Source organism: Humulus lupulus, chromosome 3, assembly GCF_963169125.1.
Source record: "Humulus lupulus chromosome 3, drHumLupu1.1, whole genome shotgun sequence".
Classification (NCBI taxonomy): domain Eukaryota; kingdom Viridiplantae; phylum Streptophyta; class Magnoliopsida; order Rosales; family Cannabaceae; genus Humulus; species Humulus lupulus.
Window position 1 is genome coordinate 22,291,234 of NC_084795.1, and position 8,915 is coordinate 22,300,148.

The 8,915-nt window shown below is 33.3% G+C and overlaps 1 protein-coding gene across 1 annotated transcript; it reads left to right on the plus strand.

Moving 5' to 3' along the window:
* The first annotated feature begins 3,127 nt into the window (after positions 1-3,127).
* LOC133823782 (uncharacterized) lies at positions 3,128-4,510 on the plus strand. The gene has a single exon (XM_062256633.1). It carries the CDS (start codon positions 3,128-3,130, stop codon positions 4,508-4,510), a length of 1,383 nt encoding a protein of 460 aa, XP_062112617.1.
* The last annotated feature ends 4,405 nt before the right edge of the window (positions 4,511-8,915 follow it).

Consider the following 8,915-nt stretch of genomic DNA (forward strand, 5'->3'; position numbering starts at 1 on the left):
TTTATTTCAAAAATTTTATTGTGAATGTGTGTAGAAAATAATATGTATTTAGTGTTATTAATATATTTGTAGAAAAATATATTGTGAATATGTGTATAAAATGTACAATATATTGTCAATGTTATGGGAATTTTCTGAATGTCATTTGCAAGCTTTAAAATTTTTGGGATAGCTTAGAATATACACCTTTTGCTGCCGAAATTTTGGTAGAGTTAGGGGACTAAATAAATAATTAAATAACAAATAAAATTTTGAATAATTTGAATTAACAAAATAAATTAAAAAATTAGATAAATAATTTAATTTAATATTAACAAATTTTATTATTAAAAAATTAGATAAATAATTTAATTTCATATTAAAAAATTGAATTTAGTATTAACAAATTTAATATTTTTAAATAAATTAAAATGTTATAATTTAATCTAATATTAACAAATTTGATAATTTAAAAATAAATTAAAAAATTAGATAAATAATTTAATTTAAGATTAACAAATATAATAATTTAAAAATAAATCATTCATATATTAAAATTTTTAAAAATAATATTTGTTAATTTAATATTCATTTGTTTCATGAAAAATTAAGTTTGATAATTTTTTTTTACAATAATCTTAGTAATATAACAAAGTAATAATAAACTTAATAAATGATAAATAATTATGAAAAATCTTGACAAATTTAAAAACTAAGAATGGAAATAATTACCTATAATTAATTTTAATTATATTTAATTAAACAACAATTAAAATAAAAATTAATAATAATCATAACTATAATAATATTCTTAGTAAATGCAGTTGTAATTATTAAAGAACATTTAACCTTAAAGATTATAAAATAAGACCTTGTAAACCATCATATATATGATTGGGTGGTTATTATCATATAGTGATAATTGTTATTATTTCTAATAACAAAAAGTCATAGACATACATCTAGTGGATGCCTTGGGGATAACAATCTGAGTCAATGTATTTATCTAGTATTCCTCATTTTTAGAAACATCTTAAAATAATGGGGAGTAGTAGATTTCTGCTTACTATCTACAAGGGATCCGCTAGGTCGGAATAGGGTAGGTTAGAGTTCGGAATAAAAAAAAATAATTATAATATGAATTCAATAAAACCATAAGACTTTGCAAGACATCATAAAATGTGTTGAGAAAATATTTAATTTGGTTGATTTTCTCTTTGGTGATAAAATTTTATGACGAAATATATGTGTAGAAAAATGTATAATATATTGTCAATGATCTCTGAATTTTTTGAATGTCATTTGTAGGCTTTTCAATTTGTGGGATAGCTTAGAATATAGATGTTATGCTGCCGAAATTTCGGTAGAGTTAGGGGACTAAATAAATAATTAAATAATAAGTAAAACTTTGAATAATTAGAACTAACAAAATAAATTAAGGAATAAATTAAAAAAATTAGATAAATAATTTAATTTAAAATTAACAAATTTGGTAATTTAATTTAATATTAACGAATTGTAGTGCACCAAATATTTTTTTTTTTAGATTATTTAAATTTTTGTGATTTATTTTATTTAAATGTTAAGTGTGATGAATTGTTTTATTTAAGTGTTGTTATTTTATTTAGTTGATTATTTGTTTTATTTGATAGTTTATTATTTTATTTAATTGTTAGAATTGTTTGGTATAATCTTTTGAATTTAAATTTGTTAATTGTTTGTTTGGTTAATTAATTTAATAAGTGAATAATTGTGTAACATGTTTATTTTACTATTAGTGTTACATTTTAAATAAGTGTGACAATTGATGTGATTATGTGAGATTTGGTTGAATGCACTAAGGTGCATGGTAAATAGTGATGCACCCTAGTGATTTAGTGTGTGCTAGTGCATGGTAGAATGGTACACATGTGTAGATTTTCTACACACTTTATATTTCCTTATTTTAGATTTTATTTTAATTAATTTATAAAAAAAAGAAAAGAAAAGAAAAAGGGAAATGGAGAGGTTTGGACGTGTGAACCTAAATGGGAAAGGAAGATTGAGATTTTTATTGTATTTGGGTCAATTATAGTTATCATCTTATTTCCATAATTTTTTTTAGATAAAATAAATTAAAAAAAAAAAGAGATAAGGTGATAATGTTATTTTGGGAAAGGAAGTGACCATCTTTATTTTTCCACCTATTGTGATATAATTAGATAAATATGAATTAAGACAAATCTTGGAAGAGAATAGGAAAGTTACCTTTTTCTTTTATTGAGTCATTATGGGAAAATTAGGATAAAGAGGGAATGGGAAAAATGGAAGAGCATTATGCTCTTGGGGCTGCCGAATTATAGAGAGAAGAGAGAGAGAGAGAGGGCGTGACCTAGAGAGAAAAGGAGGAGAAGAAAGAAAGGAAGAAGAAGAAGAAAAAAGGGTTCAAGCTAGGGTAAGGTTTTTGGTTGTTTTCCTTATGATTAATCTAGTATTATTATTGGGTTGTATCTAACCTTGTTCATCTTCTTCTTCATCTTGATTATTCAAAATATACAACCCCCTAGGGTTTGAACAAGGAGGTTATTGGACTCTTGGTTGGATTTGATTCTTGATTTTCTATCAAGAAGAGGTATTCAAATCCCTCCCTAAATTTTTCTGATGGTTTTGATGAATAGATTATTAGAGGGATTATGGTTAAAGGGGATTCATGTTTTGGGTAGAAAAAAAATGGGTACTTTGTGTTCTTGATATCTTGTTGATAATAAGTTGTTTGATTTGCATGAAGGGTATCGTGGTTTAATGTATAAAAGGGTTATGATGTTGATTTTTCTATGTATAATGATTAGTGGTAATTTATGAATGCAAATATGGGGTTTCGGCCTAGGCATACCTAAGGATTATCTTGATATTTTGTTTGATGTTGTATGATTTTCAATATATTAGATCCATGTTTAAGGACCTATGTAATATGGGTAAAATGATAATTGGCAATCTTGATATTTGGATCTATGAAATTTTGATAGGATGCATGTTATATTGTGAAGGGATAAGTTATAAGATGCATGAAAATAATGATAGAAACATGTTAGGTTAACATAAAGGCATATGTAATTTTCAAGTTTCTCAAATCAAGGAGAAGGCGTGTGATATTGCTCTCTCTCTTCCCATGGGTCGGAGGAGGAAAGTTCTATCGAAGCCGACGGTGGTCTCCGATGAGGCATTAGGGGAGGTTAATTCGTCGAATGTAGAAGCAACAGTTGAGACAATTAATGTGGAGGAATTTCATGAACCTTGTGCTGAGTTAGAGCTAGACCGTGGAGGTGAGGGGATTGATGAAGGGTTTTCTTTCCGTTCAGCACCTCGAGCAGAGAACTGGGCAGAGGAGGTTGAGGGTAATGACTTTCAGAACTCGGCTAAAGAAGTGTGGAGCAAATTCAAGGCGAACCAGGTTCTTACTCCCTCGACTAAACTGGATTTTGCTGAACCTATGATGGTTGGTGATCAGGTTGTAGCTAGGCTGGATCTGGAAGAGGTAGAGATTGAGGCTTCTTTTTGGAGGAATGCCATTGTTTGTATTGTTCTAGGTGCCAACCCTCCTTTTCGAGTTTTTGAGGGCTTCATCAAACGTATTTGGGGAAATCTGGGGATAGATAAAATTGTTCGTATGCATTCAGGCTTCACGCTGGTTAATTTCAAGGATGAGGCCACTCGAGATCTGATTCTGGAAACAGGGGTTATTCACTTTGACCGAAAACCTGTTGTTCTTCGCCCTTGGACCACTGATTTAGACTCGGTTAGAATGGTGAAATCTGTCCCGGTTTGGATTCGCTTGAATGGATTGGGATTGCAATATTGGGGTAAGAAGAGCCTCAGTGCGCTGGTGAGTAATATTGGCAAACCCATCATGGTGGACAAGGTGACTCAGAATAGAGATATGGTGAAATATGCTCGGATTTTGGTTGACATGGAGATTTCGGATCATCCGCCTAAGAGCATTGCTTTTATTAATGAAAGAGGCCAGTTAGTTGAGCAATTGGTAGAGTATGAATGGCTCCCATCTAAATGTGCTGCTTGTGCTCAGTTAGGACATATAGTGGCTGACTGTAATAAGGGGAAAGGAGGCATTTGGTTGAAGAAAACAACTGATCTTAAAGGAGAAAAATCTGAGCAAGTAGTTAATGGTTCTGAAGGTGCTAAACAGCAAGTTGGTGCTGAATGTTTAGATCACAGTGAGCCAGTTAGAGTAATTCTGGATAAGGGAAGTAGGAAGGATCCTTTTTGTAAGGGATCTGATTTGAAGGAGAGTACTATAGACCAGAATGTTCAGGGACCTGAATTGAAGGTGAGATCTATAGACCAGAACGTTCAGGGATCTTCGGACATTGGAGGTTCCTGGTCTACTCTTAGAAGACGTGGGTCTAAAAAGGTTGTGGTTGCTCTTAATAAGTCTGTAGTTGCTCCTAACACAGCTAATATCAGTAATGGCTATACTGTGTTACAGGAGACAGGGGGAGGGTCTAAGGGTACTAAATTTTCCTCATTAGATTGATGGAAGTGTGTAATTTGATTGGGTGGAATGTGAGGGGTATGAATAAAAAAGATAAACAAAAAGCTATTTTAGATGTCTGTAAGGAGAATAAAGTTGGGTTTGGAGCTTTCTTTGAAACGAAGGTGAAACATGAGAAGATTCAGGAAATCTTTGGGAATAATTGTCAAGACTGGGACTACTTTTCTAGTTCCATTATCTCTGGAAGGATATTGATTATTTGGCAAGCTAAGTTTGTTCAGGTGGATGTTTTATTTGAGGACCCCCAACTTGTCCACTGTAGAGTCAAAGTCAGTGGGCAAAAGGACTTGTTCCTTGCTACAGTAGTGTATGGTAGCAATTCCATGGATGACAGGAAATCTCTTTGGGACAAGCTTGCTAATATTAGGCATCCGAACTGTCCTTGGATCATTTTCGGGGACTTCAATGCTATGTTTAGCTTTCATGATAGGATTGGAGGGCGTCAGCTTTTAGCTAGAGACATTATTGATGCTCAAGATTGGTTGGCTTTAGGCCAAGTAGAAGAATTTCATTGCTCTGGTTCGCATTTTACGTGGTCCAATAAGCAAGATTTGGGTGACCGGATTTTTTCTAAACTTGATAGGGTGTTTACTAATGATGCTTGGCTGGTTTCTTTTCCTAAGACAACAGCTTGTTTTAAGTGGGATTTTGTCTCTGATCACAGTTATTGTATTATCAAGAACCAGGAGCTAAACAAAGTTGGGTACATGCCTTTTCGTTTCTGCAATCATTGGTTCCATTACAGTGTTTTTAAAGAGGTAGTCTTGAGAAGTTGGTATTCAATGACTGGTCCGGAAGGGAATCTGATTCAAATTGTTAAGAAACTGCTGAGAGTGAAACATGAGCTGAAGAGGTTTAATCGAGAGGAGGTAGGCAATGTTGTGTTGGATTACAAGCTTGCCAGGGAGGAGCTTAGCGTGGTTCAGGAGATGTTAGCTAAAAATCCTTCTAATATTTCTGTGCATTTAGCTGTTAGCCAAGCTCAGCAGAGCTTCTTTATCAAGCAGAAGAGGTATGCGTGTTTCCTTAAGCAACATAGTAAGGTTAACTAGGTGGTCTTTAGTGATGAGAATTCTAAATATTTTCATGCTGTCATGAGGAAAAGAAGGCTTGAAAACAGAATTACTTCTTTTTCTTCTGATGCCAAAACTGAAGATGACTATGGGAAAGTTGTCAATCATTTTTTGTCCCATTTTAAGCAATTTATGGGGAGGAGGAGCTCGGCTACTATGGAGATGGATCTTGATTGTATGAACCAGGGGACTATCCTTTCAGTGGAGCAACAAGTGAGACTTATTAGACCTTTCAGCAAGAGAGATGTTAAAAAGGCTATGTTTAGCATCCATTCCTCTAAAAGTCCTGGTTTGGACGGTTTTGGTTCAGGTTTCTTCAAGGGTCTTTGGGGTGTCATTGGTGATGAAATATCTTATGCTATCTTAGGCTTCTTCAAGGATGGTTTCTTACCTTATTCCTTGAATGAAACGGTGATCTCTCTTATCCCTAAGGTAGCTGACCCTAAATCGGCTATTGACTACAGGCCTATTGCGTGTTGTAATACCCTTTATAAGTGTATTTCGAAGCTGCTTTGCTTTAGGATTGCGGAGGTGCTCCCTTTTCTAGTTCATAGCAACCAAGGGGCCTTCATCAAGAATAGGAACCTTGCTCATAATATCATGATTTTTCAGGACCTTCTAAAAGGGTATACTAGGAAGAATATTTCAGCCCGCTGCATTATGAAGATTGATCTCAGTAAAGCCTATGATACCGTTGACTGGCTTTTTGTGGAGAAGTTGCTTCAGAGTTTATGTTTCCCATCTAGATTCATAAAGTGGGTCATGATTTGTCTTAAAGGTACGAGTTACAACCTCCTTATGAATGGAAGGCTTCAGGGTTCGTTCAAAGGGGAAAAAGGGCTTCGTCAAGGTGACCCTATTTCGCCTCTGTTATTTGTGCTTATTATGGAGTACCTTACTAGACTTTTGGCTCTCAATGCAAGTAGAAAAGGCTTCGGGTTCCACCCTTTGTGCAAGCAGCTTCGCTTAACTAACCTGTGCTTTGCAGACGATTTAATCATTTTTTGCAAAGGTAACTTCAGCTCGGTGAGTTTGATTCATGATGCCTTTCAGCGTTTCTGTGATTCTTCTGGTCTTTCAGCAAACAAAGCTAAATCGAGTATCTTTTTTGGAGGTGTTAAAGATGATACTAAATTCAAGATTCTTGAGCTATTGCAAATGGATGTTGGTACTTTTCCTCTGAAGTACTTAGGTGTGCATCTCAGGCCTACGAAATGGAAAGCTGCTGATTGTGGGGTGATTTTGGACAAACTTCACAAGAATCTCAACTGCTGGTCGAGTAGGAACCTTTCCTTTGCAGGGCGGGCTCAACTTATTCATTCAGTGCTGCTTGGTATTCAGAACTTCTGGATGAGCATATTCATCTTGCCTTCCAAAATAACTGCTGCTATTGACAAATGTTGTCGTGATTTCCTTTAGGGTTCGAGAGGGAACAGGAGTAAGTTTCATCTCCCGTCTTGGGAGAAGGTGTGTCTTCCGAAATTGTTGGGTGGCATTGGCTTTCGTGAAGGAAAGAAGTGGAATGTTGCTGTGATGGCTAAATACATATGGGCCTCTTCGAAAAAGCAAGATTGTCTGTGGGTTAAATGGATAAACTCCATCTATCTGAAAGATCATTCTATATGGAGTGTCCCTGTTAAGCAGGATATGAGTTGGTACTTCAAGAAGCTGCTCAAAGTTAGACAGTCTACTGATATTCATTCTTTGCAGCTGGCTGAAAAGGGAGGGAAATTCAGAGTTAAGAAGTTTTATATGTCCTTGCTATCTGCTCAAAGAGCTTTATATGCTGAGACGGTTTGGAACAAATTTATTGTGGCCAAGCATAGATTTATATATTGGCAATTTTTTAACTCCCAGTTACTGACCAGAGATCATCTGAGCCGATTTATCACTATCAGTTCCTCTCTTTGCCCAGTTTGTGACCTGGTTTTAGAATCACATAGTCATCTATTTTTGGACTATCATTTTGCCCGTAGACTGTTTGGGGATATTAGTAGTTGGCTTGGGATCGTTAGGTGGCCGTCTTCTCAGGTGGAGCTCCAGGAATGGTGCCTTTCTGCTACAAGAGATTTGCAGCACCAGATTGTCAATGCTGTTTATGCAGCTTCCTTGTACTTCATTTGGAAAAACAGAAACAATTCCATTTTTGAATTAGCTTGTTATAACATTAGCAGTGTTAGCTCTCAAATTAGGAATGTTGTTAAATGTAGACTATCGGGTTTGGGTCTTCTTAGAGCTAGTAAAATGGACAGTTACTTGATTAATATTGTAGAGGGCTGGTAGCTGTTTTGCTGTGAGTTCAGTGGCTGTTTGTGAGCTACTGTGCTCTCTGGTTCAGCAGTTTGTTTTTGTACTGCTTTGTATTTGTTGGTATTGAATAAAGTTTTCTTCTTTGTTCAAAAAAAAAAAAAAACATAAAGGCATATGTGAATATGGTGCTTATGAATTAATGTGTGTTATTGTTATTGTTAGTGTTTTGTTGGATTTCATGTGTAGATTCAATGGAATAGAAAAAAAAAATGGTTTTATAAGATTTCATGTGAATATGCTAGTAATATTAGAATCATGTATATAATAAGAGTATGATGAGATTTTGGACATGTATGATTTTATGTGAAATTTTTGGGATAAAAGATGAGTTTCATGAGGAATTAAGCTTGCTGTTTTTTTGTAAATAATTGGGTAAAAGTTGATAAAAAGATGATTTGCATGCATAAGTAATGTTCTTGATGTTAAGTTAATTTTATGAAATTAAAAAGGGGATTTTAAGTCTTATTAAAATGATATTTTACTCAAATAATTACCTACAGAATTTTTATTGAATTTTTGAGAAATATGAGCTTTTAAATTGAATATGGTGATTTTTAATGATAAAAAATAGTTGCTGGAATTTTTGTAAGAAAATATGAAGTGAGTTTCACTAAAATGAATTTGATGAGTTTTTGGAATAAATTATTTTTCCTAAGTTATGGTAATATTGAAAAATTGTATTTTTAATGGTATGAATGCATATTTTGAGAAGTTATGATTTTTCCTTTATTTTGATTGAGAAAAATATTTAGATTCTATTTATTTGTGATTTTTGAAGAAAATAAATGGTGGCTGAAAGTTTGTTTTAAAAATGTTAAAAATTGTTATTTAATTGTCACATATGGATTTATGCTACATAAAACCAAGTCTTAAATAATTTAAATAAAAATGTATTTTCCACACTTAAAAATATATTTTTCACATCATTTATGTAACACAATGATAAAATTTATTTTTCTAAAGAAACATATTAAAAATATGCATTTTAATTAAATCCAAGCTTT